At 38.7% G+C, this 23710-nt stretch overlaps 1 protein-coding gene across 9 annotated transcripts in view; it reads left to right on the top strand.

Moving 5' to 3' along the window:
* The window catches only part of LOC129719020 (frequenin-1), a 354341-nt gene that overhangs the window by 62365 nt on the left and 268266 nt on the right, over positions 1–23710 (top strand). For all 9 annotated transcript variants that reach the window (XM_055670334.1, XM_055670328.1, XM_055670333.1 and 6 more), the window contains one exon: positions 1870–2234. In XM_055670334.1, the coding sequence (XP_055526309.1) occupies positions 2171–2234 (64 nt within the window). In that variant the 5' untranslated portion in view covers positions 1870–2170. The remainder of the gene's footprint in view (positions 1–1869; positions 2235–23710) is intronic.

Below are 23710 nucleotides of genomic sequence, written 5' to 3'. Positions count from 1 at the left end.
GTACTTTTCTATTTTCGAACGTATAACTTGCCTCTCCATTAGATGCATTTTTTTCGATTCCAGCGTTTATGACCTGTTTACGGATCACGTGCACCTTTTCTAGAAGCTGAACGTCTCTTGTTCATGCCTGTCTGATAACGAACGATTGAAAAGCTCCCCTGATGGCACAGAGAGAGAGAGAGAGAGAAAAAAAAACAATCAAACACGTTTCACTGTTCTCTCCCTTCATACCTTTTGGCCACCCTCCGATGATTCAGCTGATCGTTGTAATATTTGAAGCGCCAGGGAAGGGGGTTCTCAAGAAGAAAATAAACCGTTGAAGATTTCTATTCTGACACACGATAGACTCCGCTCATTGCTATGCTTGGTTCGTATTACTTCTTCGATGGCCCAGTTGAATACCTAAGTGAGTGGGCGGAGACGTAACCCCCCCCCCCCCCTCCACCTCCCACTCGCGGCACCATTCATTGTTGTAATTTCAGCGGAAATCCTTCAACCGTGGGAAATGCGCTCGAACGCCGCAAATGTCGATGGCTGTCGTCGACGTCGTTCTCGTCATCACCCTCACCGTCATCAGCTTCATCATCATCATCATCACTCCCAGCACACCATCTTCGACAACATTATCAGGAGATCAGTCTTTGTGCGTTTCGTTTGTGTTTCCGCTTGTTGTCGTTTCCGCAGCAAGGCTGAAAAAAACCGGAAGGTCAAAGAAATTTAATTTTTCGCGCAAGTTGGAACGGCATTAATAATGCTTCCGGTGGAATGGCGGGGGAGCTGTGCTCGAATCGATCAAGGTCAATGAATCATACGATGGAACCGGAAGAGCCGATTATAATCATGTTTCCGCTGTGAATGGGGAGTGAGTCATTTGGAAGATTGCGAAGAAAGCTATTTATTGTTGGCATTCGTGAACGCCTCTTTGCTGAATATTCGGTTTGAAGCTGAATGAAATGGAGTTATTTGAACTGAAGTAATTACAGAGGTTCTAACATCCATCCATAAATCATTTTAAAGTACATACTGCGTTCTTCGCAGCTTAAGTTATTGCCTGTGAGAACGCTACCACCCTGAGTTTCAACATTAATTTCAATGCGAATGCGATGCTTTCTATACAAGTTGTAACCTTGGTCAACGACTGAATAGAACTCGTCTTTTTGCCAATACTCTATATAATGACAGGTAGGAACGAATATCTGTTATAGCTATAAAGTAAAGTCATTAATCTTATTGTCGTGGAATTATGTCGATCTTTCCAGGTCTGTTACCTGTTCCAGAAAGTTTCTTTCCGGTACCATTCCTTAATAAGGTCGAACCTAAAGATTCCGTTCCGATCGGATTTGGTTATCCTCGCATAGAAATTCAATACTAAAACTGGTGATATGAATTTGAAATGTTTATTGTTCGTTTGCAACGAGTTTTGTCGAGTCAAAGCAAACATATTGACGGTAGTCGTTTAAATTAAAACCAAACGACATAAAATAAACCTTGAAGCCAAGAATTACAAAAAAAAAATCAATAAAAATGAATAGCAGTGTTGCGTGTCAACTGGTGAGTATCGTCGTTTTTCAGTTAGCTTGGATTTAATTGAAAATACATCGCATATAAGACTGAACGCTTTTACGGCGAAACGTTATTATTTTATCACAGCAAGAACTCTAAAGTGTACTTATTTGAATCGATGTTTCAACCCCTCACACTCAACTCTTTCCGATCCCGACGGCAATTTTTGCTCCATTTTCCAATCAATTGATAGGCAGAACCAATCAAGAATCAAAGCAACTGATCCGATTCATTGTGTTAAATGTAGCAAAAATCGATTCATTCTAACGACTTTTCTCTGTCTCTGTCTCTTTCCATCTCATTTAGGAATGAGCCAAATTCGGTGAGCGCAATCCGTTCCTAACCTAGAGACGTCGACGCGAAAAACGCGACTTGGCAGCCGGAACGAAACGAGAAAAATAAACCAAACGCATCCCAGCGAAAAATCCATCGACCGTAGATATCGTTTCCCCTCCCGTAGCTAGGACCAATTTAGTTTCGCGTGTGCGGCAACCTTCGCCTTCCCGGGAGTGAGAGTGTGAGTTCCGGAGACGCCAGACGTCGTATCGTCCGTATCGTAACACTAGCGACAGCAGGAGCGGAAAACGCAACAGCACCGACAGTAGCAATGGGCAAAAAGAACTCCAAGCTAAAGCAGGACACCATCGATCGGCTTACCACGGCGACCTACTGTAAGTACATCAGAAAAACTATTTTGACATTTGACCTCAAAACGGGCACAGTCTGGCTGGTGTTTCGAGGTTAGGGTTGCACCGGCCAGTGCCAACATGATGACATACGCCGCGGCGATTTACAACCCGAAAAAAGCCCGGCTGCTGGAAACAACAACCAATAATCGTTTGAATATTTATATTCGACCCCTCTTGGGAAGGAACAGCAAACGAATGCTATTCGTATATTCGTTTATAGCCACCGTCTACCTAATGCGGTTACTGTTTTAGTGCTAGCATTATCGCACGGAAGCAGAACAAGCTTTAATACCAAATCTCGGCGCAAAACATTCCACCTACCAGTGTGGTTGTTACTTTTCATTGCTTGATTGCCCTTCTATGTACTATCGTAATTCAAGCCATCCAATTAACCAAAAATAATCAGGATTTTAAATCCTCATTCTTTGAGATGAAGTTTAACCTATCAACTTAACTGGGTGAAAATAACGGAAATTTAGGACTTCCATTTTCGGGCTTCAACATAACAAGCAGCCTCTTTGTGAGAATAATAAAGCACAGACCCTCGACAATACCATTCACCTTTCCTCTTCACCAGCTAGCTGCGGTTGGACTGCCAAGCTGTCCAGCCGAGCAGAAGGGGTTTGGTTTTCGTTTAGGAATTTGCACGCACACCATCATTCGTGATTAGCTCCTTGAAGGTTAAACGAGCTGTCCCGGGTTTCGTGCTTCAGTAATCCGTCTTTGCTCTTTGTTGCTCGTTTTGTTTAAGTATGCTGTTAAAGGCTTCCTAGTTTAATAAAAATAACGATTTCCAAGGATAGGATCAAATGTTATGGTTATCAGCTTGTTTTTCTGAGCTAAGATGTGAATAATGTTCATGTCAGATCATGAGCTCAGAAAGACACGGTTGAACACAGAAAGCTTTTCAATACTTTTCACTGTAAGTGAATGATCGTAGGTTGAAGTTGAACATGACAGCTGCCACTCAGAATCAACGAAACAAGTTGGACATATCGTGCAGGGATATTTAAGCATGCGAAAGCTCGGCGGAGAGCGTGCGTCGCTAGTGCTCTCAATCGACCAAAGACAACAACGTGTTGATGATTCGGGATAATGTTCAACCGCAATAAAACGATTTTTATTGCGACGACATGTAATGAAAAAAAAAACATGGTTTTATGGCTTTACTCCACAGTGGAATCGGTAGTTAGTTGTGTGCTTATGGCTTCTGTATTCTGGGATGTGCACAGAATAACGGTTATAAACTATCTCGCGGTAAGAGCAATGGTCTAGCGTGGTAGGTAACGTCTCCGCTAACCACGCTCGACGCCTGGGTTCGAATTCCACCGCCGACATAGGTGTCGATGGTTGTGAGGTGGCGTGATCCACTCACAACCAACCTAACTGGTCTAGATTCAATCCTAGCCGACACCGGGAGATTTTCTGAGGCGAAAAATCTCTGGGATCATGCCTTCCATCGCATGAGGAAGTAAAGCCGTTGGCACCGGTACGTTAATCAACGGGTCGTGAGTTGGGGTCCTGGGTGCAATCGCCTTTTCTGACTTTATTTCAAGCAAATCTTCGAATCAGAAACATACTTTAACGTTGAAAAATCGCAGATTTGACTGAAGCTCTCTCTAAGGCAAACAATGCTTCTACTTCAAAAGTCTAGGAAACTTTCAGTTAAACTGTTATAAAGCAAAAGAAAAAAATAAAAGAGTGAAAATGGACAGCTGAAAACAATATCAGGGTGTGTAGCGCCTGGAAAACCATGGATCACCAGTGATTTTTAGAGAATTTGATTTAACAAGGAAATTCTGGAAAGGTCAGAGTAATTGCAGAATAATCATTTTGTAAAATCTATTTGAAATAAAAATTCTAGCGATACAGGGGAAAAATATGTCCAATTTCAAATGCTTATAAATCGGTTAGTTTTCAACGGATTTCTTTCGTTCTTGCAGCAATCGATTGGAAAATCTCCTATGTATCCACTCAAATACAGAAAATTGTAGCTCATTTATTCGAGCTACTCTGCCCCTGTTTACATAGTTGACGTAAGAGCCAAAATGACCAAAATGCACTTTTTCGTTGATTTAGATTCCTTTCCCTAAGATACATACACTACAAATGAAAAGAAAACTATTTTGTTCTAAAACTTTTGAGAAATATTGGAAAAACGTTTTGGCGTAACTGCCAATTGGTTGCAAAAACTGGCGTCACTCCATACAAGGTGCAATTGTCTATGTTAAGTCGTTTTACTCGACTGTCTAACTACTTCCTGTTTGTCTAAGTTAAGTCGTTTAATTCGACAAACATTCCATGGAAAGGGGAAAGGAGGATTGAATTCTTGTATTGTATATTAATATTTTTACAAACACTCAGCCTCAGGAAGGTCTAAAGTCACCGTGTTCTTTCCCCCTACTAGTGGATATTTGCATCAGATGAAATAATTAAAACGTGTGCGTATATTACGGTGGGTAAATTTAATCGATTTGCCAGAACGTTCTATTTGGGGCCCCAAACAATCTTGACACTACCGGAAGTGAATTGATCGATAGCTCTCTAAGAAGAAACATGCAAAAAAGTTTTCCTATGCTAATTTTCATATAAAATTCACGTACATGCATATGTAATGCACCAATCAGAGGCACGAGTAATCCATATTCGGCAGGTTCAGCATTGTCTGGGGGCCTGAATTGAACAAAAAAAGTTTGCTCTGGCTCTGTGCTGTCATGTTTGCATTTTACCTTGTAACGATTACCCACATTAGCGTAAATGTAAGTTTTTGTGCATGTGTTTATGTGTGTATGTGTGTGGGTTTGTAGGTGTGTTTGTGCGTATTTCTCTAATTGAAACTGCCGATGGACAATAACTGACGTTTGACCGAAACACGATTGATAAAACTAATTCACTGCGAGGCAGAGTAGGAAGTAGTCGAGTTTTTACGCCAAGTTATGCGAACAATCTACGAGAAAAATGCATGTTTATTCGCAAAAACTAGCGTAGCGGTTTTTCTGCATTAATTACCATGGGCAGACTTGTATAATCCATGGGGCCTCTATTCAAACATCAATTTTCATAAAATTGACAGACTATTTTGTTCAAATTGTATCTCAATATAATTATTTGGGTTAAAATAACAAAAACGCGTTTTTCTCGCAATGATGGTGTTGGTTGTTACGTCAACTATGTAAACAGGGGCAGTACTGTACTAATAAAAATGGCCAAACATCATTGAAACGCAAATTTTGACCTCTGATTGGTCGCTTAGTGTTTGCTTTCCCTAACGCGGTCGACAGAATATTACCCCTATTAAGAGGCTATATGAGAGCCTGCTTATGCTCGAACCAATCATTTTTCTAATGGATGGTGAGAAGGATGGCTTCAACTTATTTGCAGCTGTTAGCAGCAGCGGGCACCAACAGCGTAAGCTTTCGGCTGAAACAAATCATTATAGTAGCAGATGGTGGTACAGAGACAACCGCTTTCTCCTATGAAAATTTGACTTTATTTGGCAGCAACACCAGCTTATTGCATCCTGGCTATTAAAACTTACCGACCGTGTCTAGTTTTTAGTGTAAAACAGCTTTCAACTGTGTTGTCAGAGTTCCTTTGATCCGGAATTTATGCCGATTCGTCCAAAGTCTAGACCACCAATAGCAAGATTTAATAGACCACGAGTTGGTCTCTCCGAAATAATTCTTATTGTTCCAATGCCGCAACAGCCTTATTCCCATTGTGCGAGACTTGACACCGTCCAGCTCCTTATACAGTGGAGCCAAAGAAAAAAAAACACCGATAAGTTATTTCTGGGGGAGTATTAGTTCGGAATAAAAGTATAGTACTGTTGAATTTTAATGTTATCACGGTTAAAAATATTACAAGGTATACAGCCCTAGGGTTGTATGAAATGGTGACGTGGGACTAAACACTGTAATTAGGGGATTTTTCGTTACAAAATATACAGAGTCTGCAGACAGAATCAATGTGTTTACACAGTGACTATACGTATCTCTATTTTCAGCCACCCCTGGAAATCAATTTTTGAAATATATTCAACAACACTCGAAAGAATATCGTTTATATCTGGCAATATTATTCCTGTAGTATTGTTTTGTGCAAACAACATGTATTTGACAAGGCACAAGCATATCGTGCTTGTTGAAGAAGCACCAAGAATTTCTCGTAATGCGGCAAAGTCAGAATTAACTCTATATCCCCATAAATCAAATCCAATAATACTTACGTTATCATAATAAAAGGTTTTGTCTTATTTAACTCTGATTAAATCAAATCTATAATATGGATCTTACTTTCAAAATAATATGGAAGCCCTTACAAAGGTTCATTAATTGGCAAACATAAGAAGATATGTTAAACAAAATAATTAACAAGTTCCAGCAAAAAAGCAATCAACAATTCCATTTTTGTTTTTTGCTTGACATTTTTTTTCATTTGCCTACAACTACATTCGCTGTGTTACGAAGACAGCTAATATACGTTTATTATGGCAAAACTTAGAATAATAATATATCATCTAACAATTTTGAAATGTAAAAAGAGATTCTGAATGACTCTCAGTAAATGAACAAAAAAATCACAAGCATCCACAGGCTCTTAATCTTCTATAAATGAATATATTTGGGAATTTACTCCTTCGATACTATCCGGTCACGGTTATTTAGTGAATATCGAAGATAAAATTAAATAAATATCCGTTGCAAAAATTTACAATTCTTGTTGAGTAATTTATGGTAATCATATTTATGAGATAAACTTTCAAATACCATCAACAGCAGCATTGCAGTTTTTCCTCGAATGCACACGTATAGAAATGTACGAACAAAAGTGTACCACTGCAATACGAATAGTAGCGCTGCAGTACGAATAGAAGTGTACCGCTGAAATGTACGAATAGAAGAGTACCGCTGCAATCATAGACGACGAGCGACCTGCAGTTCTTAACTCCACTGGTACTGTTGCTTTTACCGGCATGTTTTCTTTCAAGACATCAGTTTTTATTAGGTTCTGAAAGCAGGTTTAGAAATTGTTCGAGAATGGGCATTGTTTCATACTTTTTGGAAAACTATGACCTTCGAGACATCATATTAGTCTAAGCTCATGGAAGCAAAAACAAATTGACCTATTGGGACGGGGAGACTCTGTCAATTTCTACTTCGATATTGATACAGAGAATATCACAGGGAACGGATGGTGTCCATTCACTTCGTCTGCGTAGGAATGCTCGCATGTAATTGGTTCATTATTCGCGTAAATTTGTTATTGAAACATATTGGTTATTGTTATCCATCATGTGGTTATGCTGTTATTTACGTTTGAAATCTGACGCAACATTTGCCAGTTTCATTTCCAATTTTACAGAATGCATCCCAGTATAGTGAACAAAGACGTAGTCCCACGTCAAAAAACTTTCCGGTAAATCTAGCGAAACTTCGGATTCGAGGAAATAATGGAGGTTAGTACTTTTTGTTGCATAGCAGTGGAATCTAACGAAAAATACTAATTTTTATCATTTCACCAAGTACACAGATTCGTTAGATCCACGGGTGAGTGTTCTTTTGACCGTGATAAAATTTAAATTCCGTTGTATAACTAATAGTATAAATATTTTACTTGCTTCTTAACGATGTGCTTTACTGCCGTTCCAAGCATAGTTGTCCCATCGTGCATAAGGTTTGTGTAGAATATATATGCTTGCTATGCTTGAAACGGCAGTTTATTCTACTGCCTAAAACCGACCCTGGCGCTAAATATACTGGCTTATATGTTCATATCTTATGTGCTCGTTACTGCAGTGGTGCAAATTCGATCGAATTGTCACGAATACGCGTTGTCAGGGTATCACAGTGATGCGTTCAGCTTTATATTCGAATATAAATTAAACAACAATTGTCCTTATAAAAACAAAACAAATAATTGATTGAAGATTTAATATTTTCCCCCTTTGCGCTAAAATAAAAGTAAAATGTTATTTAAACCAGCATGCACTATGACTGTTAAGACTTGTGTGCGACGCATAGTGTTTGTTTCATCCTATTCAGTGATGTGCAAATTTAAATTCAGTAGCACTCTAAAAACATTCTACACATTTTATTCAAATTGTTGAAATATATTCAAAGACTAATGTAAGTTCAACTTTGGAACAGCAATTCCAACTTCATACTTATGGCTGTCAGCACGAACAGAATTTCGTTATCTTCCAGCCGCATAGCTATAATATGCAATACGCGACAGCTTAAACAAACTGTTGAGTAACTGAAAGTGCGTTGTATCTTCTGCGTTTATCCGGCAGGGAAAGAAAAGAAATAGCAGAAGCGTTGTTTTCAAAGTCACGACCGTAAGATTGACGAAGACATACTAGAGTTGTTCGTTACATTCTTTTCATTGTTGAATTCGAGAGTGATTGCGATGATCAGTTCGAAGCAAACTTCTCCTTTCCAATAATTCTTCGAATGATAGACACTAAACAGTCTTCCGCAAAACATGCCCACATGTGCACGCCGTGTAAAAATCCTACGTTTTTGTTGAACGAGCGCGCGATTTCCATCGTAGTTCACCGTTTTCTACTAACATGCCCGAATATAAGATACACATAAACATGTTGAGAAAACACGCGTTCTGAACCCGATGTTCGAAAATTTGTGCAACAGAAGAGGTTTTAAAATTTGTAAATCAGAACGGTGCTGGTCGGTGCTGAATTGGCAGGTGCTCTTCTTCGTTGCATCGTACGTCTCGCCTGGTATGAAGCCATCGGACTGTAAGGAAATCACAATGTACTATGTTTTCACTGTTTTGGCACACGTGATACGTTAGCATGTGGCTAAAGATTCTGTTCCAGTTGCATCGACAAAAACCGCCAAAAATATCCTTTGCGTTGAAGAGAAAGAACGATGGAAGGTGATTTTGAGATGATCGGCGTGCGACTAGACCGAACCAAGCGCCATTTTTTCAACCCATTCTCGGCGGGTGATGCCATATGGCATTACCTGACATTCAAACTTTGATTTGAGTTTAACAATTATACTTGGAAATTTGCACAAAGAAACTATTCAGTATGGTTAGAGAAGAGATTGATCTTTGAATTGCAATCCAATTTGTGTCAATTGTGCATATAGTTGATGACTAATAAGAGTTTGGAGTTTATTTTTTGTAGTAAAAATTGATTTTTCTCCGCCGCGCCGGGAAGGGGTTAAACTGAGGTATTGACCCTGGCGGAAATCAAAATTGATAATCTATCTTTCAAGAAAAAACGAAATCATTTGAACAGTTCATAATGATATAATAACATAAATTCTCAGTAGCAGCTCTCAGAAAACATAGGTACGGAGTGGTTAAACTTTGAACGCTTTACTTGAAATAATGTATTTGGTTCTTAGTTCGGGTAGGCTGCAGTTCATAACGAAAGAAAAACAAAAATTCTCTTTAGACGCTTGCAGAAAGCATACGAGGTGGTCAAACTTTGAATGATATTTACTCGAAATAAGGAGTTTTAGCGCTTGGTTCGGTTTCACTGCACGCCGAACAAATAGAAGAAAAAAAAAACTTGAGCCAAACCAACGGCCTCAACTATAGAAAACAGATGAACCAGAATAATACAGTTTTTATACAGCAATCAAGTATATTACCTTGTACAAATTTTATTACATCAATCAACATATCACGCCTCGTTTTGCAACATATCATGCAGCCTTGCAACAGAAACAAATAAATGCAATAATAAAATCATTGACTACCCAAAATACTGCGGTTCACTAGAGAACTTCGTAATCAAACATAGGTAGTACTACAAATCATGATGTTCTACACATGATGGTACCTACAAATGATTCGAAATGCAACGCCGCTTGCACAGCCAAAACTCAGAACCTAGCACACTAGATTGTTACTTGCTCAGAAGAAAACATTAGCTAGAACAATGTTCACAAATTTGTGCAAACATACAGCGCGGGAAATGTATGTTTGTTTCCAAACATGAGAATCAGAGGTACAGCAAAAACGTGTTTTTCTCGCACGCTTTGTTCGACGTGCAACAACGAAGACTGACACTGAGATTACGATAGACTAACTTATATCAATGTTAGTAACTCTCTGAAATTTATGTGGTGGTCTAGGGGCAAGACACTATTGATTTATTGCGAAATATTTCCGATAATCGATAGTACAAAGTATTTATCGTTGCATTTTTGGGCATCTCTCTATCTATATCATAGCTCATTGACGTCACATTACCGTTGAAAGAATGTCATTTGACAGATAAACGATAAATCTAAACATATAAAAATGCAGCTCTGTCTGTCTGTCTGATTCATATAGGCTTGGAAACTACTGAACCGATCGGCGTGAAATTTTGTATATAGGGGTTTTAGGGGGCCGAGAAAGGTGACTAAGATAGTTTGAGACCCCTCCCTCATCTGGAAGGGAGGGGTCCCATACAAATGAAACACAAATTCATGCACATCTCGAAAACTAACCAAGCAAATGGAACCAAATTTGGCATGTGGATGTTTTAAGAAGTGACAAATATGTCCATATTGGTTCGACACCCTTCCCATTTGAAACTCACATTTCTGCATATCTTAAGAACAAACCAAGTAAATGAAACCAAATTTGGCGGGTGGATGTTTCTAGGGGTAATAAATATATCTATAATGGTTTGACACCCCTCCCTCTTTTATAAGGAAGGGGTCGCATACAAATGAAACACAAATTTCGCACAGCCCGAGAGCCAATCAACCAAATACAACCAAATTTGGCATGTAAATGTTTTCAGAGGTAACAAATATGTCCATAATGGTTCGACACCTTTCCCTCTTATGTGAGGGAGGGGTTCCAAACAAATGATGCACAAATTTCTGCTCATCTCGAGAAACTAACCAACTAAGTGGAACCAAATTTAGCAGGTGAATGTTTTTAGGGGTAACTAATACAGTCATACCTCGATATAAGGCAACCTCGATATAAAGCAACCTCGATATAACGTAACTTTTACCTAGATATAACGTAACTTTGAAAATGTATTGAAATTGAAAATAAATGATGCAGTAACTGTTTTCGGGGTATAAATTGCTTCAAAAAAGTGTTTGTAGTAAGTTTTAAAATTAATGAAATTCTTCTGAAAATATCTCTAAATGGGCATAAGAAAGGTTCAAGAATACTGATAGGTGATGGAAAATGGGTTTTCGCGCATAATTGAGCAATCATTAACATTCTTGCATAAATCAAAAAAAAATTTTTTTTTGCTTCGTTATAACGTAACTCGATATAACGTAACGAAAATAAAAATAAAGTTGCCTTATATCGAGGTATGACTGTATATCCATAATGGTTTGATACCCTTTCCTCTTCTATAAGGGAGGGGTTCCATACAAATGAAACACAAATTTCGCACAGCTCGAGAACCAATCAAGCAAATACAACCAAATTTGGTAGGTGAAAAACAGCCGAAAATGACCAAATACCACCCAACATGTGTGTTTCTTTAACCAGAATGACGCTCAGAGGCGAAAAATTGTCTCTAATGCCATTTTGAAATCCAAGATGGCGACTTCCGGTTTCAGAACAACAGCGGCAAATGACCAAATACCACCCAATATGTATTGGTATTTTCGGAATTGTTATGATGCACTGAAGCCACAAATCGACCTCAGATAACATTTTGAATTGTAAGATGGCGACTTCCGGTGTCTGGAAAACAGCCGAAAATGACCAAATACCACCCAATATGAGTGTTTATTTAACCAGAATGACGCTCAGAGGCCAGAAATTGACTCTAAATGCAATTTTAAAATGGGTGTTTCTTTAACCAGAATGACGATGCCTCGCTACGGTTACATAGAGCGTCCAGTGTATTCTTTTTGTAACAATTGTTTAATGCAGAAATTAAAAAGACATTGCAGCAAGAAAAAACAGCCGAAAAAAACGAAATTACAAAGTCTTGAAAATAGATAATTGGACAATGAAAAAACTATACCATCAGTAAATAATTAACCGTAGACCTCCGTTAAAGAAATACGACTTATCTTATGTTGGTGGGTCGTTTTCGACCCATGTATATTTTTTATGGCAACCCATGGAGAAATTGATGAAATATGAGAAATTCATATTATTTGAACCGGCTTTTACATGAAAATTCACAGATTCCTCATTTTCTATTGCGAAAAACGAAAAAAAAAAATCAGAGAAACTGAGCAACAAAATATCCTGAACACCAAATCAAAATAATAAATTTGCAAAATATCAGAACAAAGAAAAATTTGCTTACTCATTTTCATAAATTTATCAAGAATAACATTCAAAAAAGTTTGTAGTATTTAGCATTTCTGGTAGGTATCTGAAAAACGACGAGAAACAACAGGAAATCGGAAAGAGACTTACGCGAAACAATTGAAAAACTGATAAGGTTGTAAAAAAAACAATAGAGAAATACAAAACCAAAACAAATTGAAGAATACAAAATAGAGTCATATCAAAATTACGTTATAAAATCAACTCTCAATGCATGGGGAGCTCCGTAGCCGCAAGGTTACAGAGTCCGCTTTGGTAAGCCGGTGGCCGTGGGTTCGAATCTTAGTAGAATTAGGCCATTTGGTTGCCAAAGGACTTTAGCATGGGTTTATTCTCAGGCTTCCCTTCCTTCAATCTGAATTCTACAGTACCTCTGTTGACTCTCCTTCTAACAAAAATAAGTCCCTATAATTTCTATTATAATAAAACTGGTATGTGTAACGTATGAAAGTTCTCTCCAGGGAATTGTAATCAGGCGATACTGTAAGGATGGACAGAGGCTCGGTATAGTAGAGTAGTAAGCTTGAAACGGAAAGGTAAAACTTACACACAAGCACGGATATGAGTGATAAGCGTATCACTTACTTCAATAGTGATACTACCAATAATATGAAGTGCGGAGTACAGAAAACACCTGGGCAATATCACAATAGATCTAATCTCTGGTCGCAGTGATGAGTCCACACAGGAAAAAAACCCTCAATGCATAAAGTTATTTGTATTTTTTTTTACTAACAACAATATCGCACGTTTAGCCTTGGGGCTAATAGCGGTCTCGATCAACTAGATTAGTTGAGAGAATTCGTTATCGATATTGTTTTTTTGGCACATTTCGCATGTGTAGGATAAGTACAACGATACACTGTGCCCCAGTGCTGAGTCGAGAAAATTTCCAGCTCGAAAAGAGCCTCGACTCGATCGGGAATCGAACGCGATATCACAACCGTGTGGGAGAGCTAGCCGACCGACATTGCTAACCACAGAGCCACGGGGACCACAATTACTAATTTGTTTCACTATAACCCTGATTATAAACTTTTTTATTTGATCTTTTCATTGAAAAATAAATCTTTCCAAAATGAATTGTTTTTCATTGTACTTTCTCAAATTAGAATCCTCAATACATTTAAATAGAAGTTAAATAAAATTCATCCTTTGACAACTTTTCTCTAACTCTTGTCATTACCATACATCCAGCCTCTCGTTACGATGTTTGGTCTTTGAATGCTCTCGAATTTGGTGGTGTAAGCTGAAAGTGTATTGATGTTTCTGCGAGCAGCAGAAACACAGCACAAAGTAGAATAAAAAAGTTTGGTCCGAAAAAATGTTGCATGCAGCGCTCGTTCTGAGCAAAAAGTGAGCGGTGAATTATCACTCTGCTCTCTACACGTATTGAGAAGAATGACAAGCCTTCAGGACCCACTTTGATTTCATTAGAAGAGTTTTGGGCAACTAAATTTCCTATCTGAACGCGCCAAGTCGGATCGTAACGCAAGAACCGAAAGGTTTTCTTCGCCACATAAGGCCACGGATAAGGCCAAATCTTCTGAACGCAAAATTATGAGAACTAGATTTACACGACGTTCGATATCCTACAAAAAACTTCAGCATTTCTCGTTTCGTTCGATGCTCAAGGCTTCGCGACCTTGTTTTTCAGGTAACGTAATTTTTTCAATTTTCGAGAAACTGACAGCAATAAAAATATAGTGTAAATAATACACTCTATACTGCGTCTACCCCAATTTTCAGGAGAAAATACAGGAATTTTTCTATAGCGTTCTTTCCGTGATGCAATTGAATGTGAAACATTCTCTATGATGCTAATTGTTTTTCACGTGACCATGCGATATAGAGCTATCCCAGTGAGAAGAATTGATATTATAGGTTAATTCCAAAAAAATCAAGACTACTATTGGCACACACGGGTACTTGCAGACGTTTGAAGTTGAGCGGCGAGTTGTTGGGAAATATCGAGATAAACGGAATTAAAACGACTCTACTTTTGTATTTTCTTTTGAAATTGTAGCTTCAATGTTATTGGTCATGTGTCATTTACCACGAATTTGAAACTCATGCACAGTGGATGTTAATTGAAACGTGTGTTCGTCTTTTTTGTTGTCTACTCCATGTATTCTATCATATGATAACAATTTAATGGTACAATGAAAAGCGGAAGAAGAAGGTAATTGATTTTGAAAGATTACTCTTTCCATAATTTTTTTTTAATTTCCATGGCTTATAGGTTAAGTCACCGCAGAGCTGAAGGAAGCATACACAAAAAGAATCATTCGCATGACGCATTTTTTACGCATAACAAATGATTTTTTTGTATTTTTTTTTTTGACATTATTATTCAATAAGATTAGATTTTCTTAACGCGTAATAAATTGTCAAATACTGTTTTTGTGTGAACTGTTTATTCACTGAGCGGGACTGGATCCGGTTTAGATTATGAAATATTTACTCTAGTGTCTAATTGATTATACAATCAACCATGCAACGATGCTCTTTATCAACAAACCCAAATTCAGAGACTTAGGAGCAAAACATATTTATAAGCTTAATGTTTGCAAACACTGTGTTTATTTTCGGCTAATTCAGCTTCCCCGCAACACACGGATAGGACCCAGTGGAATCCTTTGCAAACATTGCTGCCATGTTCGTAAGCACAGAACCATTCGGGCGCAAAGTGGCAAACGAGAGCACAGCAAAGAAAACAACAATTTCGTTCTGGTAAACCCAATTTAAGCGGTTTACTTAAGACCAAATTGTATCGGTATCTTTAGGGAAAGAAAATACCCACGACCTTCCTTGGCCCGTAAAACCATCCCAACCTTCGACTATCAATCACGTTTTCGATTACCAAGCTGTCCGAATTTGATCGCTGGTGCTGTCATCGACCGAATCAACCAATCCTTTTTCTTTTTGAAGAAGAAGAATTAACTCTTTCAAACGTTCCTAAAATGTGTTTCACTGACAGCTCCTCGGTTAACGTTTTGCTATGCTTGTCAGTTTGGTAGAGATTTTGGCTGAATGCTATCAATTTCCATCCACAGATTGGAAACCGATGAATGAGGGTTTGGGGTTTTAATTACCATTATTAAATAATTCTATCGTTCATCATTCCAGAACGATTCTATCGTTTATCATTCCAGAAGGTCCTTCCTGACAATCAACATAGAGATTTGATTACGACAATCAGTTGAAGTCAGCTGGTCACGGCTTCCACTATTATTGCTGCTTCCGGTGTTAACGAGCTACGGAATTCGATTGCCAGAATCCGGTTGACTTTGGACTTTTCTTTTAAATCGGATATGTTGCAGCCATTCGGCAGTAGGACAATAACAAAGGAAAACCAAAGAAATCGTACTGGAACTTAGACGCGAAGCCAAGGATGGAAAAAATCGTATCGCATAACAATCATTTGGGTATCATTTCTGCTATTCATAAGCTTTCAATCCCAGCAAACCATCGCTATTAAAAGTTACACATTCTCACGCATGCAACAGACAACTTATAGCAGAGAAATATATGGTAGCTTTCTTTGATGATTTTGTTTCAGTATTGTCTGCTTTAGGTGGAGCGAGCAACATATAGCAAGTGTTTCACGAAAGAATCGTAAACGATTGCAATCGAGCGATCGCAGCGATTCTTTCAAATGTTGGTTGCTTGCAGGCGTAATTCGGCTACTCCACATCGTGCTTTCACCGTGATACACCGCGATGATTCTTAGTAATTTCAAATATCAAATGCTAAGGCACCATACTACCATTTCCGGAAGCATTGATGATACCTAGTTGCTCCGGTAAGCAAACAGTTGAACGCTATCTAACATTCATTTGGATTCATAATTTTGTATCACTGGCGATAATATCTCAAAGCTTCTCGCGATACCGTTGAATGCAAGTGAACTTGGATACAATAAATACTATCGTGTTTGAATCATTAAGTCTCATTCTATGGTACTCGGAACTTTTAGAAGCGAAAAACAATCAGCAGCGTTTCTATGGAAAACTTGTACACGAGTGGAAACAATTGAACGATACCTGATGAATCAAAGAACACATTTGCATGAAATATTGCTAGTGAGTGAAAATTTCTATGCTTGCGCGAAGCTACAGATTGTGTCAATGCTAGTTCGAAATTATGTTTCTCGATGATTTAGTTTCAATAAAAATCATTTAAGACATCTTTGTTCAAACCAGGGATGCCAGGCCATTTTTTTTCAATGTCTTCGCACTCAGCAAAAAAATGTCTTTCTTCCCAAATCGAAAATTGTGAAGCAAAAAAAAATAGTTGCCATCTTGTAAAATGCCTTCACTTCGTCTTTACAAACAAGGTTAAATGTCTTCGAATTGAAGTCATGTCTTCCAATATGGCATAGTTGGATCTAACAGAAAACATGTCAGTGTCAAGGTCAGTGTGATATATTTCAATATTTATCGTTTTTCTGTCATTTTATCATCACGCCGACGGCATAAATGTTTTTGATGCCAATGAATTTTAATGCATAGGAGAGCCCAAACTAAGTTTAGTCATCATTAAATGCTTTTTCAAATAAAAAACTTCTCCTTTATGATATCTAAACATAATTCTTTAATTCGTCTAGAAGCATGACGAGATTAAATCCGTATAAATTTACGTAAAAATGCTGTATTCCATGTAGAGAACCGCACCTTTCAGGCACTTTGTGCTTAGCTATCTGTTATGAAAGCCTAATCTAATGTTCACCATAAATCCTGGAAACCCACATGAGGCACCCATGCGACACGTTCCCCGACCACGCGGTGCGTTAGAGACCTGTGCCATCAGCCCCAGGCCCCACTGACTGCTACCGTAGCGGCTGTCACAATTAATAATCGTAACTTTTATGCGCTCTGGCGTCTGAAGAGGCAGGAAAAAACACATCTTCTTTCCCGTTCTCAATGAGTAAATTGCGATCATCCGGGCAGGCGGCCAAGATTTACGACTTGTTGAATATTCAACGTCCAGCGGAGCTCGAATGGAGCGAAAAAGAGGCCAATTCCGATAGACCTGAGTAGCTTATTTTCCACCCTTCGACGGAAAGTGCATTCATAGTGTATTTTCCGCGCAATCGGGACTTTAAACGTGACCAATGACGGACAGTGGCCGCGTCAATAGCCACAGCCGGACCGGATCTTGGCGACGCCAGGCTCGGGGCACACAATAAACTCAGGGTAATAGTAGTTAAATTTATTGCCGTCCATTTATTTCACTCTACAGAAGAGAGTTGACCGAACGGAACACTCACTCTGGGAGGGCTTAGAGGCAGCGATAAATCAAGCTCCGGATTGCGCACTGCTATTTACCAGTGCGGTTTTTGGTGCTGTTTGATTTCATGTGAAAAACACTCAGCAAAGCAATGACGCAAATCGAATGTAAACAAAAGGGAGCGCGCTTGTTGTTCCTTATGTGAAAATATCGACTGTTTTGACAGATAAACGATAAATTGGTTTTGGTATCCAAATTGGGATCTTTGTAATTCCAAACTCAAACAAGAAATCCATCGGTATCGCCGACTATGTAGCAAAATAAAAGCATTATTTCATTTTTTTTTCTTGCCGGTTGCTGCTACAAAGTTTGGCCTGTTTCGATCTCAAACAGAGTAGATTCTGTAACTTTTCCGCAATCTCGCTCCGCGGGTGGGCCAACGTTATTGCATTTGCTAACTTTTTGCCACGGTTCATCCCTTAGCGTTCATGTTACCTCGGTTCTATATTTCATACGAATTTTGCGGACCACGTCTGCAACCGTATCATAGCGCGATAACTTCAACTTTGTTGCGTTTCTGAGCGAGCGGACGGGCAAAGTTTTTCGAATGAATCATCCATTTTTCAGGTAATATTTCATCTTCCGAGTGCTCGCGGTTGTGGAACTCACGGATTCCACTCTTTTTTTTTGCTGCTGTGGTTCTGATTTTGTGAGCTAGCGTTAGCGTGGTCGGATCGGTTTGCGGGTGGCAAAAAAATATTTTTCCGCCGAGGAAAGAATCAGCGAGTTTTCCGTTCCGTAACCCCAAAAAGTTGATTTGGGAAAACTTTACAGCCATGCATGAGTGACGTCTTGGGTGTGTGTGGTTGGAGGTGTCCCTTTCTCCACTGGTGGGGATTTTTCTTCAAAGTTTTATAACGTGTGAAGTTTGAGGTTGGAAAGAACTGTAAACTAATCTACGAAGGCTGCATCGCTAACTTGTTCCAATAGTTATGATCATCATTCGATTGCGATATTTTGGTTTTTTTTTTACTTAGGTTACATTTTATATAGTGAAACCGTCCCTTAACACTTATGCTCTTTAGCAAACACTAACATTGACTATCATTTTTCTATTAAAACGAGTTTCATTTACACAGAGTAGAACTTTTCATCCACTTAATTCTTATTGCTTATTATCCGACTAAGAACATTAATTTTTCCCAGCACTCCCAGCGGACAATTTTGGAAGTTGTCGTGTCGCAGTGCTTGGTTCTCAGGAATGCCATTATTCAAGTTTAAGTTGGATTAATTTCAGTTGTTTAATAAATTTCACATCCCCGTTGTTTCAATAAAAAGACTCCCAACAGTGCTGCTATACAGGGGATAGTCAAAATAAGTAGGATAGGCAAAATTTTGATGAAATTTGAAATGCTATAGCTTTGCTAAACGTTATTCGATTTTAATAATTCGAACACCATTGAACTGAAAAACTATTGAAGTTTCATTTTCTGACCCCAGATCTGGCCTAGGTCACCGGATATAGGAAATATTCCTGAGTTCCGGTAGGCATGTCAAACCTGCTAATTTTTGGATGGATTTGGTAATGGGTTACCTGATAAAAATGCCCATTTGCATCATTGGCATAGATGACAAAATCATTTCTGAAGCGAATGGTTCATCAAGATCCGAAATCGGCCAAGAACTCATCGAGAAATGGCTATTTTTCATCCGGAAGTCCTCAGAGGAACCTTTAGTAGGGGACATTTACGTTTTTGCACCAAATATAGCGTGTTACACCTCTATCTTCAGGATTTTTTATCAGGAATCTTTTAAAAGACATATATCTGAATATAGGCTGCATTGGCCACTTCCGGAACGACCTGGAGGCCCCGAAGGAACCCGTAGTGGGAGAATTAACATTTCTCCATCAAAATATAGCATGCGACATCTCTATCTTCAGGATTTTTCATCAGGAATCATCCAAAAGACATATTTTTTTAAATTCACATTACGTTGGCCACTCCCGGAACGATCCAGATTCCCCGGAGGAACCCGGAATTGGGACATTTACAGTTTTGCATCAAATAAAGCGTGCGACACTTCAACCTTCAAGACTTTTCATCAGGAACCATCAAGAAGACATATTTTTGAATACAGATTACGTTGGCCACTACCGGGATGATCCGGATACCCCGTAGGAACCCGGAAATGGGGACATTTACATTATTGCATCAAATAAAGCGTGCGACACTACTATCTTCAGGATTTTTCATCAGGAATCATACAAAAAAAAAAATATTTCCTAATATAGGCTGCATTGGCCACTTCCGGAACAACCTGGATGCCCCGAAGGAACCTGTAGTGGGAGAATTCACATTTCTGCATCAACATATAGCATGCGACACCTCTATCTTCAGGATTTTTCATCAGGAATCATCCAAAAGACATATTTTTAAATACAGATTACGTTGGCCACTCTCGGAACGATCCAGATGCCCCGGAGGAACCCGGAATGGGGACATTTACATTTCTGCATTAACGGCCTCCAGGTCGTTCCGGAAGTGGCCAATGCAGCCTTTATTCAGATATATGTCTTTTAAAAGATTCCTGATAAAAAATCCTGAAGATAGAGGTGTAACACGCTATATTTGGTGCAAAAACGTAAATGTCCCCTACTAAAGGTTCCTCTGAGGACTTCCGGATGAAAAATAGCCATTTCTCGATGAGTTCTTGGCCGATTCCGGATCTTGATGAACCATTTGCTTCAGAAATGATTTTGTCATCTATGCCAATGATGCAAATGAGCATTTCTATCAGGTAACCCATTACCAAATCCATCCAAAAATTAGCAGGTTTGACATGCCTGCCGGAACTCAGGAATATTTCCTATATCCGGTGACCTAGGCCAGATCTGGGGTCAGAAAATGAAACTTCAAAAGTTTTCCAGTTCAATGGTGTTCGAATTATTAAAATCGAATAACGTTTAGCAAAGCTATAGCATTTCAAATTTCATCAAAATTTTGCCTATCCTACTTATTTTGACTATCCCCTGTAAATATTTAGTACCATTAAATTGTGTAAGCATTTCGCATCAAATCAACTCTGTCTTGCCCCTAGGTTTCATCCTTCATTTATGCTATGGTTATTTAGGTTTAGGCGATTTTAAACGGAATGTAATTTCATATGCTTAGCGCGACAAATCAGATCGAAGAAACAGTTTTTTGTATCTTAAGACAATAATTATACAACAGAATACAGTTTTATTTATTCTTCATGTTGCACAAAGCAAATACAGAAATGAGTAGATGTTACTCAGTTTGTAGGTAAAATTGAAAAAACATGCACAGTGTTCACAGAGAGCTTTCTTACAGCTCTATCACGCACACCAGCTACGGGTTATGTGCCTTATAATAAACCAGCCTAATGGCATCGCGCCATGTTTCAAAGGCTAACATCTCAACGTATATGTAAACGAGATAGCGTATCACCGCCACTATTCATACACCTCTACCTGACAGCTGACAGCGGGCACAAATGGATTTGAGCCCAGGACATGGGTTCATTGTTATTCACTGTTACTCGGTGTAAGGATGTCAATGGCTCGTAATAAACCAAAACCGAAAAATTTAACCTTTTTTGTGTGAATCCGTGCTGGAAATCAAATATTTACGCCGTGAACTTAATCTGTGAAAATTTTTGATTACTCAATTAACCCTCACCCCGCGGAGAGAAATCAAAGTTTTTGCCTCGAGGAAAGACTTATAAACTCTTATTACTCATCAACTACATACACAATTGGCACAATTGTATATGAGAGATTGATCTGTTCTCTATCCGTATTTAACCCGCTTCATCATTCAAATCAAAATGTCATGTATCGTTAGCAATTGCCAACCATTTAAAACAAAATTATACATTCCGACAGCCACTCAGTTTTGTTCTTTTTCAGAACAGTATATGTTACTCGGTTATCGTGTACTAAGCGGACATTGACATTTCTGGCCAGACATGTGAAAAGGGCCCATTTGACATATGTAAACAAGCAACTATTTCACGTTTTTTTATGAATACAAGCTTAATCTACTCGTAAAAATAAGATTATTTGATTAAAACTAACTCCCTTTTCACATGTTTGGCGAGATTTTTCATAGACTATTTAACGAACTGGCAGGACATAATCTATTTGCTGAAACTGGTGTTGCTTTTACGTGCGTTATGTCAGTTATCTTCCCAACAAAGACTTTTGTTGTATAACTGCTTATTAAGCTCAAATTCAGATGAAATATGATATGTGTGATATCAGCCATATCACACGTCCAACGTGTACGGAGTTTACCACGGAGTCGTCGACCTCTGTCAGGCTCTCTGGTGAATATTGTTTTCGTTGGTCACTCTTCCGACCTCGTGACCAGCCTATCATGTTGATCAGCTACTTGGTATTCTTGATACATTTCGTGGTTCAGGCGCTTGCACACTGTTTCTCTCTCCAGTTTACTACCAAATAACATCGTTGTTACACATCACGAGAGAACCCAAGTACACAAATTCGTCGACTTCCTCAAGGTATCAAGGCTCGAAGAATTTCCACGCTATCGAAGATGTCAATATCGTCTGCAAAACCAAGGAGTAAATAAGCCTTCCAAATAATGGTACAGCTTCTTCGCACACCAGCTATCTGTACCGTTCTACACCCTCCAAGATAATGGTAAACAACAGATTCGGGAGTTCATCACCTAGCTTCAGACTGTCCAACGTTATAAACTGACGCACGATGAGAAACCGTCAAGGGTGATACGGTTTCCACCTATGAACCCGAATGCGGGAGAGATTTTTTAATACAGTTTTAAGTAGCGCTATGCATCGATAATTATTATTATAATTGCTTCAATCTATGGTCTTCCTATAAACTGGGTGAAAGAGTTCGTCCAACCAGTCTGCTGATAGTTTGTCTTTGACACAAACTTTCAAGATGAGCTTCTGGATTGCACGTAACAGTTGCTCACTCCCGGCTTTTCACTGTTTACAAGTATACTAACTTCGTCCAAGCTTGGGGAATCTACAGTAGTCTAATCGATTATCAGGTTCCCTTTTCTACATTGCACATAACAGATGGTAATCTCTGGTTCCTCATTCCGTTTATCACTTTATAGAAACTTCTTATGTCGTGCATGGAGAAGCACCTCACCCATCATTCGCATGACGCATTTTTTACGCATAACAAATGATTTTTTTGTATTTTTTTTTTTGACATTATTATTCAATAAGATTAGATTTTCTTAACGCGTAATAAATTGTCAAATACTGTTTTTGTGTGAACTGTTTATTCACTGAGCGGGACTGGATCCGGTTTAGATTATGAAATATTTACTCTAGTGTCTAATTGATTATACAATCAACCATGCAACGATGCTCTTTATCAACAAACCCAAATTCAGAGACTTAGGAGCAAAACATATTTATAAGCTTAATGTTTGCAAACACTGTGTTTATTTTCGGCTAATTCAGCTTCCCCGCAACACACGGATAGGACCCAGTGGAATCCTTTGCAAACATTGCTGCCATGTTCGTAAGCACAGAACCATTCGGGCGCAAAGTGGCAAACGAGAGCACAGCAAAGAAAACAACAATTTCGTTCTGGTAAACCCAATTTAAGCGGTTTACTTAAGACCAAATTGTATCGGTATCTTTAGGGAAAGAAAATACCCACGACCTTCCTTGGCCCGTAAAACCATCCCAACCTTCGACTATCAATCACGTTTTCGATTACCAAGCTGTCCGAATTTGATCGCTGGTGCTGTCATCGACCGAATCAACCAATCCTTTTTCTTTTTGAAGAAGAAGAATTAACTCTTTCAAACGTTCCTAAAATGTGTTTCACTGACAGCTCCTCGGTTAACGTTTTGCTATGCTTGTCAGTTTGGTAGAGATTTTGGCTGAATGCTATCAATTTCCATCCA

This window comes from Wyeomyia smithii, chromosome 1, assembly GCF_029784165.1.
Source record: "Wyeomyia smithii strain HCP4-BCI-WySm-NY-G18 chromosome 1, ASM2978416v1, whole genome shotgun sequence".
In the NCBI taxonomy this organism is placed as follows: domain Eukaryota; kingdom Metazoa; phylum Arthropoda; class Insecta; order Diptera; family Culicidae; genus Wyeomyia; species Wyeomyia smithii.
Note: the sequence above shows the minus strand (reverse complement) of the source record. Positions and strands in the feature narration are given on the sequence as shown.